The sequence below is a fragment of the Oncorhynchus keta genome, chromosome 34 (assembly GCF_023373465.1).
Source record: "Oncorhynchus keta strain PuntledgeMale-10-30-2019 chromosome 34, Oket_V2, whole genome shotgun sequence".
Taxonomy (NCBI): domain Eukaryota; kingdom Metazoa; phylum Chordata; class Actinopteri; order Salmoniformes; family Salmonidae; genus Oncorhynchus; species Oncorhynchus keta.
Window position 1 is genome coordinate 50,534,825 of NC_068454.1, and position 20,434 is coordinate 50,555,258.

At 41.2% G+C, this 20,434-nt stretch overlaps 2 protein-coding genes across 3 annotated transcripts in view; one reads left to right on the forward strand and one right to left on the reverse strand.

Moving 5' to 3' along the window:
* Positions 1–20,434, reverse strand: part of LOC127915127 (uncharacterized) — a 1,101,500-nt gene that overhangs the window by 1,007,049 nt on the left and 74,017 nt on the right. The window lies entirely within an intron of this gene.
* Positions 522–18,074, forward strand: tent5ba (terminal nucleotidyltransferase 5ba). Its single transcript, XM_035750446.2, has 2 exons — positions 522–1,156; positions 15,950–18,074. Exons 1-2 carry the CDS (start codon positions 1,004–1,006, stop codon positions 16,979–16,981), a joined length of 1,185 nt encoding a protein of 394 aa, XP_035606339.1. The 5' UTR covers positions 522–1,003; the 3' UTR covers positions 16,982–18,074.

A 20,434-nucleotide genomic window follows, 5' to 3' on the forward strand; every position in this document is an offset into this window, starting at 1 on the left:
CGGTCTTGACTCGAGTTTAATGTCAGCTGCAATAGAGTTTGCCAGCTTTTAGTCCTTAAAAAACGGAAATGAGTTACCTCTGGTTTGTTCAGCGATTCATATGGTGGAAATGAATGGGGAAAGAATAGGGTTTTGTGTTAATTAAATGCCAAACATAAGATCTGAGGTTAACACAGGCTTAGGAGCTCTTATACGTTTTGTTCTATGAGATAATATCAGTCCGTTAACATGACCTTTATGAATTATGAAGCCTTTTATGTGCTTTATGTGCTTTTTTATTACATTAATACTTACAAAATTAAGAAACAGTGACATTAGCTGATGAAGAATATCGCATATCTCCTCAGCCTGTGTTTACAACAAACCTTATTTTCTGCGTTTATCCAAAAACCTTACAGAAATGCATTTGTCCAACGAACCATGGCGGAGTTAGTGCCTTCAAAAATACTCTATTGCTCTCAATGTCGAACGCGCCCAATGTCTTGGAGGATATCAGTGAGTATGGAAAGGGGTGGAGGCTCTGGAAATGCGTCACTAGTACACAGGTTGTGCTAAACCAAACATTTTCTCTGCACTGACTGGTGGCACTCGCAACAAGGCAAGGTCTTGATAATTAATGAGTGAACAACAAAAAAAAATCAGAGCCTCTATGCAAATGAGGAGCCTTTATAGACCTTGGGTGATCTTTTTGGATAACGATTCGCTGCAAACTTGTGACTGATCAGTTTAACATCTGTGGATAAAGCGTTAAGTGTGTCTTGCATTTCAAACTTCAAGTATCTGACAGCAATCACATCTTCATTACTTTGCTGAATGAGGAAACGGATACTGAACATTTGTAGGCTATTGGAATTTACCACTTTGACCAAACTCATCCATTCATTATTCCCCCTGCATTTTTAAAACGCACACCTCAACCGATTGATCCGGGAGTGATACAGCAAGATTAGACTACCGCATTCATTCCAATATATTTTTAAACTCTGTTCAGTGCCACATCGCCATGTCAAGCGATACGTCGGATCAGAGTAGGCGGTTCTGTGTGCTGTCTTGGGATCAGGTGCGTCGTTTGAACTCAATCCTTAGAGAAGCAATCCCGATTCACGGCCGCGGAAATTTCCCTACACTCTCTCTACAACCCCGGCAGATCGTTCAGGTAAAGCGCGTGCGCCACAACTTCCATACTGAGTATATGCTGTCTACTCTGAATCGCTTCATGTTTTGTGATGTACTGTTAGTATGCCAAGTATGCATGTGCTTTGTTGCAAATAAAATGCCCTATGGCATATTAAAGTAGTCTATTCGCCTATATTCTATTGAGTGATGGAGCCATGTCTCTGACCGACCTGGTCACAGAGGATGTTGTATTCTGTATGTCAATCCGAGATACTCATTTAGTATGCTATGCATTAATTTGTGGATGTCCATCACTCATTTTGTATGATACAATTTTTTTTTAAAGTACAATATGTTACGAATTTGCGAAGCTTATGATATTACGAATTCTAGCTAGATGGCTAACATCAGTTAGGCTAGGGGTTAGGGTTAAATTTAGGGTTAGCCAAAATGGTAAGGGGAAGGGTTAGTTAATTAGCCAAAATGGTAAGGGGAAGGGTTAGCTAACATGCAAAGTAGCTAAAAAGTAGTAAGTAGCTCAAGTTGCTAAAATGCTGAAGTTGTCCGTGATAAGTTTTGCACTCGCAACCTTAGGGTTGCTCGACGTTTGCATTTATATGCCCACTATCCACCCCGACCAACCACCCAACATTAGTTTTTGCCATATGTTACGTTTGGTTACTTATCATACCAGGTTGAGTACCTCGGATTTAAATGTACTATGCATGTTACGTCTAGTCTGCGACCAAACTGATGCCTATCATACATATCATACTTCACTGTAGCAATAGTCATTCTCTAGTTCAGGTCAAAGTGTGAGCTGAACTCCAACCCTGCCCCATATAGGACCTTTACTGTTGACTTCCACTCTGTTCAGTAGTGAGCTTCAGTAGGTGTTAACCCATTAACAATAGCCATTGCGGTAACTCTTTGCAACAATTTAGATTGCTGTAACTGTATTTAAAGAAAAGTAGCCTACAGCAATGTGCTGATTCATACAGTTAGTTAGCAAAACAGGTTGCTTAATTTACCTTGCTGCTACAGTTTGTTGTCATCAAATCCCTTTGTCATCAGTCACCATAGTATATTAATTACCACCGATGAGTCACATTTGACTGGAAGTGTCTTGCACCATTATGGGTCTGTTTCTAATATCTGTCCAGATGGGAGTTTTGATATACTCCACTTTTCTGATATGCATATTGACAATACCTTTCCAATTGACGGTGGTCATTTTGTATCATTAGAGAACAGTGGCGGTCAATGCCAATTAAGATAAGGGAGGACGATTTTTGTTTCCATGAGCATATTACAGCATATTGGATGACTCTCATTCGTATTCCATTCACCCAGTTCAATGTAACAGCGATAGGTTTAGGCTACTACTTGATACTCAAATTTTCTCTATACCCATCATGAGGTTGCTACAACCTCGCCTATAAATAAAAGTTTACAACGTAGGTGCACACAGGTCGAGAGAGAAATTTGAGGTCACAGACAGTGACACATGGACAGACAATGAAATGAAATACCGTCGTGCACACTCTTGCCTGCATCTAGCTTATATTTACATTTACATTTAAGTCATTTAGCAGACGCTCTTATCCAGAGCGACTTACAAATTGGTGCATTCACCTTATGACATCCAGTGGAACAGCCACTTTACAATAGTGCATCTAAATCTTTTAAGGGGGGAGAAGGATTACTTTATCCTATCCTAGGTATTCCTTAAAGAGGTGGGGTTTCAGGTGTCTCCGGAAGGTGGTGATTGACTCCGCTGTCATGGCGTCGTGAGGGAGTGTGTTCCACCATTGGGGAGCCAGAGCAGCGAACAGTTTTGACTGAGCTGAGTGGGAACTGTACTTCCTCAGTGGTAGGGAGGCGAGCAGGCCAGAGGTGGATGAACGCAGTGCCCTTGTTTGGGTATATATTGGGTGTAGGGCCTGATCAGAGCCTGGAGGTACTGAGGTGCTGTTCCCCTCACAGCTCCGTAGGCAAGCAGCATGGTCTTGTAGCGGATGCGAGCTTCAACTGGAAGCCAGTGGAGAGAGCGGAGGAGCGGGGTGACGTGAGAGAACTTGGGAAGGTTGAACACCAGTATATAGTGTGTAATCATTAGTTCAACAGTTGCAAACGAGAGTTTCTATTGGACAAATTCAGGTATGTTAGCCCCGTTTTGTTCCGCTTGCTTCCGTTTAAGAAACTTTTTCAACAGAATCAGCGGAATGAATACACCCTGAAACACAGTTCACTTTCATAGCAGCCACTTTGTCTTCCTCGTCGCATCTATGCGCTCTACTCCTCTCACCTCTTCCCTTCGCTTGTGGACTTCAATGCACAACACACAGTTGTATGGGATCAGGTGAAAAAATCTTTCCAAGCCGAACTGCTACACACAGCCTACATTGTTGTCACCATATTAGCTAAAGTGAAGTCATAGTCAGCATATTCATAGTCAGCATAGCTAATAGAACTAACATGATATTAAACCCGGTACAGTGTACAGTCAGAAAGCAGTTACACCGGCAGGCCCTGGTGGCAATAAGTTAGTAATACCAAAAGCTTACCTTGACTTGGAAGAGTTCCACTGTTGTGTTGGAAAGTCATAGCCAGCTAACTAACATAGTATCATTCTGTATGAGCAGGGTGTTTCAGTAGCCTTAACTAGCTAGCTGCATTTGCTAAGTAAGTGAAACTGAAAAGTGGAAAAAAATAATATTTCTCTATTTCTCTCTTGCTTCTCCTTAATTTTGGAAGAAATTAATTTGTTCAATTATTATCTTTCTCTCTCTTTGAGTCAACTACTCACCACATCCTATACACTGCAGTGCTAGCTAGCTGTAGTTTATGCTTTCAGTACTAGATTAATTCTCTGATACTTGATTGGACAACATATCAGTTCATGCTGGAGGACATCATCCGAAAGTTGTCATAATTACAGTGTAAGTCTATGGAAGGGGTTGAGAACCATGAGCCTCCTCGGTTTAGTATTGAAGTCAATGTACCCAGAGGAGGACAGAAGATGGCTGTACTCCGGCTATATCATGGTGCTACCCTACAGAGTGCTGTTGAGGCTGTAGACCTTCTTTGCTAAATAGTGTTTTAATTATTTGGTGACGTGATTATATTTAGTATAATTTTATCTAAAAAGGATCACTTTTTAAATGTTTTACCATTTACATTTTTATGAAATTGACTGAGGAGGATGGTCCTCCCCTTCCTCTTCCGAGGAGCCTCCAATGTTAGAGATCTTGTGCTTTTGATAGTTTTAGGACCCCTGAGTGGTAGTTGGACTTCTGATTTCAAAGGTTCCCTTATTGGCCAGAGTCCCTGAAATATCCCCTAGGTCATACACCTATCTCAAACCACAAAATGTTAAACTAATTAACATTATACCCACAGAACTATATTGAGATTCTTTTTCTATGGGTATACCATCCAGATTCCAAGCAACTACAGACAGTTGATGCTCCCTGATATCTGGGGGAACCAGACAGTGCCTTGTGTTGTGTCTACCAAGGTGGTGCTGCTATCTGTCCAGGTCTCTCTTGAAAAACAGATTTTATCTCAATGAGACTAACCATGTTAAATAATCTGGACTGGCCAGTACCAGTATCTCCCTGCTGTAACTCGATCTCCAGCCCCCATCTGCTGGTTTTCATTAATGTCCCCCTCTACATCAGACATGTTCTTATGCATGGGATGGATTGTGGTTATGTAATTGAAAGATCATGCCAGCTGGTTTAACAATTAACATATTGATTTGACTGACAGTTATGTAGTTAGTCATGATTAATTAATCCAGGATTTCTGGATGTGGTAGTGGATATTTTCAACCTTTATGATAAATGCTTGATTGACTATGCAGGTGCTGTTCCATATTTTGGAACAGGGTGTTCCCCAGGATTAGTAGGAACCATATGTCATCTTCCCAGCCTGACTTTCATAACAACCCCATTTGCTTGCTGAAATCAGTTACCAATAAACTGGACACACTTCAGTTCTGTTCAAACAAAAACTTCACATTTGACTCTATAAGCCTCTTCTGAAGAAAAGTAAGTGTAATAACAAACATGAATGAGTCTCTGAAGAGCAGCTTAATTTTATGTTTTTTAAATAGTTTTAGTGTTTTTTGGACTTTATTATGGCACCACTCATAGAAATAGAATAATTGTTACCCAACAGTGTTTTGGGAACATACCTTTGACAACATTTCTGCTGTGTGTCAACATACTATTCAAATAATGTGTTGACAATAGTGTTTACAATATGGCCATTGTCATCTGCTGTTGTCACTTGCCAGTCACTATAGCATCCTCAAGTCAGGAACGTTCTCTTATGCTTGTGATCAGTGGCAGTTCTAGCTTGTATGGCTCACTGGACCCCCAGGCTTGTCTGGGATAAAAACATTTTAGTTGATACACCTGTGTCTTAAATACATGACTAAAAATGTTTTCACCCTGGACATGAGACTTTCATTGAGTTTAGACCTTTTAGAGTCCTAAGCACATTTACATTTAAGTCATTTAGCAGACGCTCTTATCCAGAGCGACTTACAAATTGGTGCATACACCTTATGACATCCAGTGGAACAGCCACTTTACAATAGTGCATCTAAATCTTTTTAAGGGGGGGTGAGAAGGATTACTTACCCTATCCTAGGTATTCCTTGAAGAGGTGGGGTTTCAGGTGTCTCCGGAAGGTGGTGATTGACTCCGCTGTCCTGGCGTCGTGAGGGAGTTTGTTCCACCATTGGGGGGCCAGAGCAGCGAACAGTTTTGACTGGGCTGAGCGGGAACTGTACTTCCTCAGTGGTAGGGAGGCGAGCAGGCCAGAGGTGGATGAACGCAGTGCCCTTGTTTGGGTGTAGGGCCTGATCAGAGCCTGGAGGTACTGAGGTGCCGTTCCCCTCAATATTTATTCTACGGGACAAAACTAGGTCCAGAGTATGACTGTGGCAGTGAGTAGGTCCGGAGACATGTTGGAAAAAGCCCACTGAGTCGATGATCGCTCTGAAAGCCTTTTGGAGTGTGTCTGTGGACTTTTCCATGTGAATATTAGTCACCAAAATATGTATTTTTTTATATTTGAATATGCCATGACTACAAGGTCCGATAGGAATCAAGGAAACTCAGTGAGGAACGCTGTATACGGCCCAGTAGGCCTGTAAACAGTAGCTATAAAAAGTGATTGAGTAGGCTGCATAGATTTCATGACTAGAAGCTCAAAAGATGAAAACACTTTTTTTTTTAAATTTTCTTTGTTAATTGAAATTTGCTATCGTAAATGTTAGCAACACCTCCGCATTTTGTAACCAGGAGGAGCCATGTTTCAGTCAGGCCAATCACATCAATATTATGATCAGTGATTAGTTAATTGACTATAACTGCCTTGGAAGTGAGGGATCTAACATTAAGTAGCCCTATTTTGAGATGTGAGATTTCACAATCTTTTTCAATAATGACAGAAATGGAGGAGGTCTTTATTCCAGTGAGATTGCTAAGGCGAACACTGCCATGTTTAGTTTTGCCCATCCTAGATCGAGGCATAGACACAGTCTCAATGGGGATAGCTGAGCTGACTATGCTAGTGGCAGACTCTACTAAGATGGCAGGGTGGCTAACAGCCTGCTGCCTGGCCTGTACCATATCTTATTGTGGAGCTAGTTGAGTTAGACAGGGCACTACATTCATAGATAAGATGAGAGCACCCCTCCAGCTAGGATGGAGTCTCACTCCTCATCAAGCCAGGCTTGTTCCTGTTTGTGGGTGAGTCCTGGGAAGAGTGCCAATTATCTACAAATTCTATCTTGTGGGAGGGGCAGAAAACAGCTTTCAACCAGCGATGAGTTGAGACTGCTGTAGAGCTCGTCACTCCCCCTAACTGGGAGGGGGCCAGAGACAATTACTCGATGCTGATCTTTCTATCTGATTTGCATGCTGAAGCTATGTTGCGCTCTTTCATCCTAATGTCGTTGGTGCCAACGTGGATAACAATATCCCTATACTCTCTACACTCACCAGTTTTAGCCTTAGCCAGCACAATCTTCAGATTAGCCTTAACGTCGGTAGCCCTAACCCCTGGTAAAGAGTGTATGAGCGCTTGATTATTATTTTTTAAGTCTAATACTATGGGTAATGAACTAGGGTGTTCTCGGGTAATGACTAGGGTGTTCAATTAATTAGAGCTAATGGTGGGAGGCTTCGGCGTCTCAGACCCGGTAATGGGTGGAGGAGAGACCAGAGAAGACTCGGACTCTGACTCCGACTCGTTGCTTAATGGGTTGAATGTTTCTGTCGGCTGAATGAGTGACACCGGTTGAGCATTCCTACAGTTTCCTTCCAGAAGCCATGAGAAAATTGTCCAGCAGCGGGGACCGTGCGAGAGGATTTATGCTACCATCTGTACTTATTGGTGGCACAGACGCTGTTTCATTACTTCCTACACTTAAATGACCCTTTCCTACACTTAAATTACCCTTGCCTAAACGATTGCGTCTGAAGCTGGGTTTCCTCGCCATAAGGTGATCGTTCTCCTGTATATTATGAGTACAGCGACTGCATTTAGAAAGCATAATGTTAATGTTACTCGTTAGCTTCGGGTGGTGGAGGTCGTGTAGAACCATGTCCAGATAAAGTGTCCGGGGTGAAAAAGTTGAATGATAAAAGTTGAGCGAGGGAGAAAAATAAAAAATATTAAACGGTAATTTAAAAAAAATTAAAGTTGGCAGGTAGCAAAGAAACGTTAGCAACAAACCGCACAGCAGCACGTAAACAAGTTTACAAGTTGTGACCGGAAATTACGATAAGGAAAATTATGTTTAAGATTGTTAACTAGCAAATATTATATTTGTTTTCTCCTCTCATTTAAAGCTTCCTGATTTTAAGCTAGCCAGTTGATAGTAATGCTAGGATGAATGTCATTACACTTCTTTGGACACTGTGTTACCAAACCTCCAAACGAGCTTCAATGCCATACAACACTCCTTCTGTGGCCTCCAAATGCTAGTAAAACATGCTCTGCAACCCTCCCGCCCGACTAGCATCACTACTCTGGATGGTTCTGACTTAGAATATGTGGACTATAAATGTGAACTATAAATACCTACAGTTGAAGTCGGAAGTTTACATACACCTTAGCCAAATACATTTAAACTCAGTTTTTCGCAACTCCTGACATTTAATCCTTGTAAAAATTCCCTGTCTTAGGTCAGTTAGGATCACCACTTTATTTAAAAAATGTGAAATGTCAGAATAATAGTTATTTATTTCAGCTTTTATTTCTTTCATCACATTCCCAGTTGGTCAGAAGTTCCCATACACTCAATTAGTATTTGGTAGCATTGCCTTAAAATTGTTTAACTTGGGTCAAACGTTTCGGGTAGCCTTCCACAAACTTCCCACAATAAGTTGGGTGAATTTTGGCCCGTTCCTCCTGACAGAGCTGGTGTAACTGAGTCAGGTTTGTAAGGCCTCCTTGAGTGGCACACGCTTTTTGATGACCACTCCAATACCTTGACTTGGTTATCCATAAGCCATTTTGCCACAACTTTGTATGCTTGGGGTCACTGTCCATTTGCGATCAAGCTTTAACCTGACTGATGTCTTGAGATGTTGCTTCAATATATCCACATAATTGTCCTTCCTCATGATGCACCAGTCCCTCCTGCAGCAAAGCACCCCCACAACATGATGCTGCCACCCCTGTGCTTCATGGTTGAGATGGTGTTCTTCAGCTTGCAAGCATCCCCCTTTTCCCTCCAAACATAACAATGGTCATTATGGCCAAACAGTTCTATTTTTGTTTCATCAAACCAGAGGAAATTTCTCCAAAAAGTATGATCTTTGTCCCCATGTGCAGTTGCAAACTGTAGTCTGGCTTTTTTATGGCTGTTTTGGAGCACTCGCTTCTTCCTTGCTGAGCGGCCTTTCAGGTTATGTTGAAATAGGACTCGTTTTACTGTGGATTTAGATACTTTAGTACCTGTTTACTCCAGCATCTTCACACGGTCCTTTGCTGTTGTTCTGGGGTTCATTTGCACGTTTCGTACCAAAGTATGTTCATCTCTAGGAAATAGAATGTGTCTCCTTCCTGATAGGTATGACTGCTGCGTGGTCCCACGGTGTTAATACTTGCGTACTATTGTTTGTACAGATGAATGTGGTACCTTCGGGCATTTGAAAACTGCTCCCAAGGATGAACCAAACTTGTCTACAATATTTTTTCTGAGTTTTTGGTTGATTTTCTTTTGATTTTCCCATGATGTGAAGCAAAGAGGCACTGAGTTTGAAGGTAGGCCTTGAAATGCATTCACAGGTACACCTCCAATTGACTCAAACGATGTCAATCAGAACCTTCTAAAGCCGTGACACAATTTTCTGGAACCTTCCAAAGCTGTTGAAAAGGCACAATCATCTTAGTGTATGTAAACTTCTGACCCACTTGGAATTGTGATAAAGTGAATTATAAATGAAATAATCTGTCTATAAACAATTGTTGGAAAAATGACTTGTGTCACGCACTAAGTAGATGGCCAAACCGACTTGCCAAAACTATAGTTTGTTAACAAGAAATTTGTGGAGTGGTTGAAAAACGAGTTTTAATGACTCCGACCTAAGTGTATGTAAACTTCCGACTAACTATAGGTGTCCCGCTAGACTGTAAACTCTCCTTCCAGACTCATATTAAGCTTCTCCAATCCAAAATAAAATCTGGAATTGGCTTTCTATTTCTCAACAAAACCTCCTTCACTCATGCTGCCAAACATACCCTCGTAAAACTGACTATCCTACTGATCCTTGACTTTGGCGATGTTATTTACAAAATTGTCTCCAACACTCTACTCAGCCATTTGGATTCATTCTATCACAGTGCCATCCATTTTGTCACCAAAGCCCCATATACTACCCACCACTGCAACCTGTATGCTCTCGTTGGCTGGTGCTCGCTTCATATTCGTCGCCAAACCCACTGGCTCCAGGTCATCTTTAAGTCTTTGCTAGATAAAGCTCCGCCTTATCTCAGCTCACTGGTCACCATAGCAACACCCACCCGTAGCACGCACTCCAGCAGGTATATTTCACTGGTCATCCCCAAAGCCAACACCTCCTTTGGCAGCCTTTCCTTACAGTTCTCTGCTGCCATTGACTGGATTGAATTGCAAAAATCACTAAAGTTGGAGACTTTACTCCCTCACTAACTTTAAGCATCAGCTGTCAGAGCAGCTTACCGATCACTGCAGCTGTACACAGCCCATCTGTAAATAGCCCATCCAACCAACTACCCATCTCATCCCATATTTGTTTTTGTGCTTTTTTACACACCAGCATTTCTACTTGCACATCTATCACTTCAGTGTTAATTGTAATTACTTCGCCACTATGGCCTTACCTTACTTCATTCTTACTTCATTTGCACACACGGTATACAGATTTTTTTCTATTGTGTTCTTTACTATACGTTTGTTTATCCCATGTTTAACTCTGTTGTTGTTGTTGCACTGCTTTGGTTTATCTTGGCCAGGTCACAGTTGTAAACTGTCTAACTGGTTAATCGGGATAGCCCCCCTTTTTAAACATTTTTGCCTAAAATGACGTATTAAATCTAACTGCCTGTCTTGGTACCATTTGAAAGGAAACACTTTGAAGTTTGTGGATATGTAAATTGAATGTGGGAGAATATAACACAATAGATCTGGTAGAAGAATATACAATGAAAAAAAAACTTTTTTTTCCCTACAACCATCTTTGAAACGCAACAGAAAGGTCCCAAATCTAGCCATCACTCTGGTTGTAATTCCGATGGTGTCCACAAGAGGGCAGCAGTGTATGTGCAAAGTTTCAGACTGATAACTTGAAGTAGGAACAAGCTACTTGACATTTAGAGTGAAGTCACCCAGGTACATTTGGGCTAATTGTGAAGGCCACATTTACATTACATTTGTCTGCAAGAATGTTGTCAAATCTGTATACTTAGACTTTGATTGAGCTTTTCCAGTATTAATTAACAAAACGAAACTTCATGTTATTTCTGGGACCCTTGGGATGATAAATCAGAGAAAGATTTCAGAATGTAAGTACACATTTCAACTTCAGAGGTGAATTTATCAAACCTGTCGCTGTGAAAAAAAGTGTTTTGTTGTTAGGAGCTCTCCTCAAACAATAGCATGGAATTTGTCCGCAGTAATAGCTACCCTTAATTGGATAGTGCAGTTATATTAACAATAATTTAAGTTTTCAGCCGATATAAGACACGGTCATGACTCACGGCGCTACATGATTTACATTTGACAGAACTCTTATCTCTAAGATGTAATAAAGGTGAAATAAAAGAAAATATATATAAAAATTAGCTGCTGTCAATTTAATCTGAAATGTACCATTGTTAAACAAATAACCATTACTTTGTAGACATGACTTCTCCTCTTCAATCTACTTCCTTAGATTTGATTGATGGAACAATCCAGGCCAATGGTTGCAGCAATACTGCAAATCTTTTTATACAAACGTACAAAACTTTCTATAAGCTTATGAATCTCTTGGTAACGTGATAAGTGTGTGCAGATAAATCTGCAAGTGTGTTTTTGATTCACAGCAGAATATTAATAGTTGTAAATGGACTTGTAATAATTCTGCAAATCTTATTGAATGTATGCAAATGTCATGTTTCAAGTTTGTGACTAGGGATGCACTGATATGACATTTTTGGCTGATACCGATATCCTCCTTGCCAAAAAAGGATAGAGATATTTTAACATTTTAGCGGCCTTTTAAGCATTCTAGTAGACTTAAATAGTTGAAACACACACGCACTCTGACCAAAAAAGTTATACGTAAATGCCAACAATTTTGGGTTACTACAAGTTTTAGTTATTACATGATTCCATATGTGTTATTTCATAGATTTGATGACTTCACTATTATTCTTCAATGTAGAAAATAGTAAAAAATAAAGAAAAACCCTGGAATGAGTAGGTGCCTGTTACGGTTTTCTAATGGTGAAGGAGAGTCGGACCAAACTGCAGCGTGTCGATTTCGATCCATGTTTATTTAACCAAACGTAAAACACGACTAAACACGAACACTACGAAACAATAAACGAAACGAAAACCAAAACAGTCTATACATGTGTCAACTAACATCTAACAAGGACATCAAGACACTCAGGACAATCACCCACAATACAACCAAAGAATATGGCTGCCTAAATATAGTTCCCAATCAGAGACAACGATAACCACCTGCCTCTGATTGAGAACCACTTCAGACAGCCATAGACTTTCCTAGAACACCCCACTAAGCTACAACCCCACTAAGCTACACACCACATACAAAAACCCATGTCACACCCTGGCCTGACCAAATACATGAAGAAAAACACTAAATACTTCAACCAGGGCGTGACAGTGCCCAAATTTTTTACTGGTACTGTTGTTGGGTAAGTTATGATTAAATGACTGAACAAATCATTTTAAATGGAACTGTAAATAAGTAAAACTTATACTCTGTTTTATTATATCTGATTAACAATATGAGTTCATAAGAAGGGATTGTGAGACACGGACAAGGAATAATTAAAGTTAATGAACACCATTCCAACTAGGAAGAAACGAATGGGTTGTGGACTGTGTAAACACATAAGGTCGTTAGCCTATGGTTGAACCTACGGAACTGAGCTCTGGGGTTTTTAGATAAGACAGTGAGTGCATTCCTAAGTTTGCTGTTAATTAGAACTGTCAGCTCAGTGTTGATCGATAATGTTGAGGGGTCAAAAGTTACCTGGGAGTGTGTTAGTAAGTTAGAATGAACTTTTCACCTCACTTTGTCCCAGTCGAGAGGGGATTCTGTTAAAGCAATGAATGACGTCATGATTTGTATATAAACTGTTGCTCGTGGTAAAGTGGCAGCGCGCTCCGAGAATAAATTCTGTTACCTATATTCTTGAAAAGACTGGTCTCCATCTATTTTATGCAAACAAGAATCTTACAAATTCTCATAAAATAGATTAAGGGTTTTCAATTATTGAATGCACATTGGCATAATTAAATTACACTAACAACTGTATGTACATTTGCTTTCTGTATTACATTTGGGTGAGAAAAAGATGATATTCATTCATTTGAATTCAAGCTGTAACCTGACAAAATCTAGGGTATGAAGTCAAGGGGTATGAAACATTTCTGAATGCATTATTAAGTGTTGAGTCTAGCTAGCTTTGTCTCGTTTCACAGCATCTGTAGTCCCTGTCCAATTGATAACTGTAATCTGACTGGACACTGCTACATTGTTGCAGAAAGCAATATAAGGCTACTGATCAAAAAGTTACTAAGAATTTAGTATCATTTGGCATTAAGGTGACCCACACCATTCAATTAGCTTTAATTATATACATACCAATCATGGAGCCCATGTCTGTCTTTGCTGTAGGGCCCATGATGTATGTCTATGCACTTAGGGGTGCACTGTTGAATGAAACTGCAGGCCTTTGTCTGTCTGCAGCCTAACCCTTTATGTATAATTAGAGGCAGCTTATGATCTGATGGACATGATGAGAGTTAATTACTGTCAGACTGACACTAATCTGTCTGGACGAGGAGATTTGAAGGCTGCAATGGGAGGAGGTAGGGAGGTAAGAGTTGGAGAGGTGTTTTGCTAAAGTGTGATGCAAGTACTTGAGATATAATATGTGTAGGATCTGTACAATAGGTTAGTCCAGTTTCCAGTTGTATTTAAGATTGTTTGCTCTTTGATATTTAAGTTGTTGTTTTTTTCTCTCATTTACAACATTTACATTTACATTTAAGTCATTTAGCAGACGCTCTTATCCAGAGCGACTTACAAATTGGTGCATACACCTTATGACATCCAGTGGAACAGCCACTTACAATAGTGCATCTAAATCTTTTTAGGGGGGGGGGGTGAGAAGGATTACTTACCCTATCCTAGGTATTCCTTGAAGAGGTGGGGTTTCAGGTGTCTCCGGAAGGTGGTGATTGACTCCGCTGTCCTGGCGTCGTGAGGGAGTTTGTTCCACCATTGGGGGGCCAGAGCAGCGAACAGTTTTGACTGGGCTGAGCGGGAACTGTACTTCCTCAGTGGTAGGGAGGCGAGCAGGCCAGAGGTGGATGAACGCAGTGCCCTTGTTTGGGTGTAGGGCCTGATCAGAGCCTGCAACTGTGACCTGGCCAAGATAAAGCAAAGCAGTGTGACACAAACATCAACACAGAGTTACGCATGGAATAAACAAGCATACAGTCAAAAACACAATAGAAAAAAAGTCTATATACAGTGTGTTCAAACGGCGTGATGAGGTAAGGCAATAAATAGGCCATAGTGGTGAAGTAATTGCAATTTAGTAAACTAACACTGGAGTGATAGATGTGCAGATGATGATGTGCAATTAGAAATAATGTTGTGCAAAAGAGCAAAAAAGTAAATTAGAAAAACATTGGGGATGAGGTAGGTAGATTGGATGGGCTATTTACAGATGGGCCGTGTACCTATCAGTGTGTGGGCTTTTTATAAACATTAGCTAAAATGATTAATTCTTAAATGAAAAGTTTCTCTGTATTCCATTGCATTTTACTGCATATTGTTACATGCAAAATAGAACATGGTAGGCTGTACTACCATGTTCTACCATCAATTTTTTTAATTGGTGAAATGTAGGCTACACATTTCCTAGCATCTAGCTTACATATCTGCCTGTGCTAAAGCCTTTTTGAGAGTGTTGAGGATTCTGACTGAAAGCTGTGATCACTTTCAAATGCAAGTTAAACTGACTCTTAACCGAAAGAGCTCTTTGGATTTTAAGAGTAAATTACATGTTTCCTTTACATGCACGAACTGTGCATTTTAATGGTGCCAACCCACCAAGTGGATTGAGTTTAGCTTTAGTGTGCTGTTAGTGCCACATCTTTGTATTTCCTGAGGTCTTCTAGACACACTTTCTCAGTGTGACTGCCAGTGTCTGTTAGCGTGCCATTCCTACCACTATCTAACTATGGAGCACAGACCCAGGGATGTCAGACTTGGGACATCCTCTTCACAGATGATTGTGGCAGCCTCTTTGCTGAACTGGTCCTGCAGATCACCGGGCCTCTGAAAGTGAAACCTTTGACCCAACGGTTGTGGAGATTGGAGCAAGATTTTCTCATTGTCTGCTCCACTAGGGCCTATGCTAAGGCAAGCGCTTACTACCGGTGTGAATCGCAGTGCAGGGGTATAAATCCTATAGCACTAACTGCTGCCGTCTGGGTTGTGTTCATTAAAGCATGCAGCAGAAAGCGTTTGAAAGTTTTGCAATGGAAACCGAAAATTCGTTTTTCTTATTTAATTTTGTTCCTACTGAACATGGCCCTTGTGAAACAGGCATGACCCAGACAGTGAGTCAGATCCTCAGTGAGTAGTCCTTCTGCTATCCTTCTGGGCCTGTTAGTTTCCATTAAAACTGATGGCGGTGATGATTAAATGTACTTTCGTGAGCAGTGTATTGATCTCTGCCTAGTGCTTACACAGCCTATTGACTTTTCCAGAGGCCCATGTTGGAACTTATTGAGAAATGTCTCAAGATGTTTACTTGAGTCTTTGCAGGTTTGTGTGTGTGTGTGTTCTTTGGTTGAATAATGTTGGCAAGGAGGAGGCAGGTGGTCTGGCACCAAAGTCAGCAAATGTTCCACAAGGGAAAGACATGTCTGTCCTGTATGGGCAAGGAGTGCCTTTGGACATAACCAATTACATTTATATTACTTCAGTAATGTATTTTTTGTAATTAAACATAAAAATGAAAAGCGTTTGAACGTATGTCTAATACATACTCTGTCTCCTTTACCCAGGTGGTGCGGGCACGGCTGGAGGAGATGGGCGTGTCAGTACGAGACGTGCGGCTGAACGGCTCTGCAGCCAGCCACGTGCTCTACCAGGACACTGGCATGGGCTACAAGGACCTGGACCTGATCTTCGGTGTGTCTCTGAAGGACGACCAGGCTTTCCGGCTAGTCAAGGACGTGGTAATGGACTGCCTATTGGACTTCCTACCAGCGGGGGTCAGAAAGGAGCGCATCTCGCCGCTGACCCTTAAAGAGGCCTACGTGCAGAAACTGGTGAAAGTATGCAACGACACAGACCGCTGGAGCCTCATCTCACTGTCCAACAACACGGGCAAGAATGTGGAGCTCAAGTTCGTGGACTCTCTCAGGCGGCAGTTTGAATTCAGCGTGGACTCCTTCCAGATTGGCTTGGACACGCTGCTGCTGTTTGACCACTGCTCAGAGACGGCCATGTCCGAGAGCTTCCACCCCACCGTGATTGGGGAGAGTGTGTATGGGGACTTTGAGGGTGCCATGGGTCATCTGTGTCAGCGGATCATTGCCACGCGCAGCCCCGAGGAGATCCGAGGCGGGGGGCTACTTAAGTACTGCCACTTGCTGGCACAGGGGTTCAGGCCCATCTGTGAAACCGAGATGAAGGCTCTGCAGCGCTACATGTGCTCGCGCTTCTTCATCGACTTCTCTGACATCTGCGAGCAGCAGCGTAAGTTGGAGGCCTACCTGCAGAACCACTTTGCCGGCATGGAGCACAAGCGCTATGAGTGCCTGATGACTCTGCACCAGGTGGTGAATGAAAGCACTGTGTGTCTGATGGGCCATGAGCGGCGCCAGACGCTCAGCCTCATCTCTATGTTGGCGCTACAGGTGCTGGCTGAGCAGAACGCCATCCCCACGGTGACCAACGTCACCTGCTTCTACCAGCCCGCACCCTACGTGCATGACATCAACTTCAGCAATTACTACATAGCACATGTGCAGCCACAGCCACCGCTAGTTCACTACAGTAACTCTCACCATACTTGGCTGCACTGTAACTGAGCTAACAAGCATGTGCAGGGCAGAGGTGGATGTGGCATCCAATGTTTCTCTCCATTGGGTTGGAGCTGCGGAATGGCAGTATTGCTCTTTGTCTTTAAAAATAAATAAATAAACTAAGCAAATGGAAATGTGACTTGACTGAAACGATCCTTTACTGCTGTATGATTTTAGCCAATCTTCTCTCAACAATTGTATTTCTCCTCACACAACGTTTGTTAATGCTGACGGTCCTTTTCACATGTAGCAAGAATGTTGAAGTAGTTCCTTAAGTGAGAACGAAATCATAGATTTTTTTAAATAAGAAAATAAAAACATTTATTTTGGAAGAAACAAACTATGAATCTTTATTTTCAGACTGCTGCTTCAGTTGACTTATTTTTTTAAACAACAGTTACAGGACCAAATATGTATTTTGTTCAGAACAGATGGGATTATTGTGATTCCAAGTGCCTAAAATGATCTGAGCAATTTACAAAAACGCCTCTGTAAAGTGAGAGCTGTGTTTCTTTTTTTTAGGGGTTTGTGTTGCCTAGATTACTCCAAATCTCTTTTCAGGGACAGAGACATTCATCTTCATGCGATTTAAATAAATAAAATTTAAAAAATCCCTATCCTCGTGTTTTTAAAATTCTGAAATATGTGTATTATAAGCATAGCCTGTGTAAATGGGAAAGAAAGGCCTTGACACGGTTGGGTTCTGAGAATATGAAATATACTTATTCATGTCACTGAGGGAGTGCTGAGGTTCAGAGAGTGTACACCAGAAGGGAATGGATATAGGAGGAACGTATATAGTGTGTGCAATTAAGCTTGGAATGTGTTGAGTTCAGGGAAGCGATTTACATGTGGCAGGCATTGATAAGGGGAGAGAGCCATGGATTAGTGATGGAGGGGGGTTGAGGTCAGGTCAGGTCACATTAAGGGAGAAATAAAAGTTTATGGCCCGTATCACTAGTGTCCTGCCTAGCAGTAAAGAACGATGTTTGTACAGATGTGTCGGAGTGCTTGTGTAAATATCAGTGCTTGTGTGAAAATGTTTTTGTCTAATGCAGCTGTATTGATCCTCTGGGAAGAATAAACTTGGTTAAGCTTTCATAGTGTCTGAGAGTTTTAGTCTGAGAATAGTTGAGCTATTTTGGTATTGTTAGGTAGTTAAAGATGCATGTACAACAGATGACAGGATCCATAAACTAGGAGATTGAGCTATTTTATTGTTAGGTTAAATTTTAAATACCAAAATAGCTCAATCTCCTAGTTTATGGATCCTGTCATCTGTTTAACTACCCATAAAGGGATAGGATTTCTACACCATAGAAACTGTGGGGACTGTAAGTTGCTCTAGATAACAACAAAAATGCAGCTGTCCACCCTTTTAAGAGGGTAATGTAGCTATGATTATCTTGATGACATACTGACAAAAAAAGACAACCCAGACCAGTTCCAGGAATTAGCCTGTGGAAAAACATAGTGTCTGTTGAGTGAGTGCCACTTCTTAAACTGGGTTTGTAAGATCCATTACAATCTGAGGACATGAACCATAAGAAGGCCTTTCTGAAGCACAATGGCCTCTCTCTGGTGTGATACTAAAGCTTTGACAAAGGCTGGTTTGTTCTCCCACCCATGTTGCCAGTGGAAACTGAATCCTATTTGCTTGAATAACGCCATATCTATGTTATTTTGCTTGTGTATATATCAGAATATGGTTGCGTCACTGGTTGAGTGGCCAGCGTGGATTAATACATGGTAAAATGTGGCGGAGGGAGTGGATGCCCATCTGGAATTGCCATTTCCTTTCACTTGCTTGATTGATACTTGGGAGCATACATTAATGGTAACATTAAAAACTTACCGAACATTACAAAGTGCAATCATTTAGCTTAAATTATCCAAATCCAGACATTCCCGAGAAGATGTATTCAGTTTAGCATGCATACACACACAATGGTACTCAAAATGTCAGTGCATGGAACGTGATGTAGCTTCTCTCTTGCTATGTCGCTGCCATTTTATTTTGTCTCCAACAAATCCAAAAACAACACATTGAGCTACAGTATACATGAGTAGTTTATATTGGTCTTAATGTGTACCAGTCTGCTTATACAGTGGCAAGAAAAAGTATGTGAACCCTTTGGAATTATATGGATTTCTGCATAAATTGGTCATACAATTAGATCTGATCTTCATCTAAGTCACAACAACAGACAGTCTGCTTAAACTAAAAACACCCAAATTATTGAATTTTTCTTGCCTTTATTTAATACATAATTTAAACATTCACTGTGTAGGTTGGAAAATGTATGTGAACCCTTAGGCTAATGACTTCTCCAAAAGCTAATTGGAGTCAGGAGTCCGCTAACCTGGAGTACAATCATTGAGACGAGATTGGAGATGTTGGTTAGAGCTGCCCTGCCCTATAAAAAACGCTCACAAAATTTGAGTTTACTATTCACAAGAAGCATTGCCTGATGTGAGCCATGCCTTGAACAAAAGAGATCTCAGAAGACCCAAGATGAAGAATTGTTGACTTGCATAAAGCTGGAAAGGGTTACAGAAGTATATCTAAAAACCCACGGTAAGACAAATTGTCTATAAATGGAGAAAGTTCAGCACTGTTGCTACTCTCCTGAGGAGAGTTCTGCAAAGATGACTGCAAGAGCACAGCGCAGAATGCGCAATGAGGTCAAGAAGAATCCTAAATTGTCAGTTGAAGACTTACAGAAATCTCTGTAACATGCTATCATCTCTGACGGGTCTACGATACATAAAACACTAAACAAGAATGGTGTTCATGGGAGGACCTGGATGTTCCACAGCGCTACTGGCAAAATATTCTGTGGACAGATTAAACTAAAGTTTAGTTTTTTGGAAGGAACACACAACACTACAGTAGCTCTCTGTCAGTCTGCAAGCTGTCCTCTCTCTGTCAGGGATGTTGGCTTCCAGAACATTGTCTAGATTAATGAGATCTATTTGCAATGATTCCATTTCTTTGGTTGACATTAATCTCTGATATGCAAAGATATGACCTGATTCTGAATGCTGTGCCATGGTAAAGTACTCTTGAATTTATGATAGTTATTTTCCCGAAATTACATGTTCTTCAAACTGCTCCTCAGGAGTCTCAATAATCCAGACTGCAGTGTTCAATAATCCAGACACTGGTTCACAATGCGTATGCTTTGGCCAGAGTTCTAGTTTCATCCACAGTCTCTGGTTTTACCCAGAGCAGGTGCAGGCCTGTGTGGGATCAACAACCTGTCTGTTTCATCCAGTCATGTCAACTGGCATCACATTTACAAGCCTCCACTTGTCCAGTTTTCCCTCTGAGGCAAACTCATAGTGAGTGGTGAGGGTGGACCCACCCTACCCACCACTTTCTCCAGATGTGTAGTCCAAATGTATTGATATTTCTCCCCTGTCTTTGGACAATGGTTCATCCTGTTCACATTGCTT

Excerpts from the sequence above, each read along its gene's own strand:
- tent5ba (XM_035750446.2), top strand. The coding sequence starts at position 1,004 with ATGTCAAGCGATACGTCGGATCAGAGTAGGCGGTTCTGTGTGCTGTCT. Across the intron at positions 1,157-15,949 it reads AACCCCGGCAGATCGTTCAG|GTGGTGCGGGCACGGCTGGA; the intron begins GTAAAGCGCGTG and ends TCCTTTACCCAG.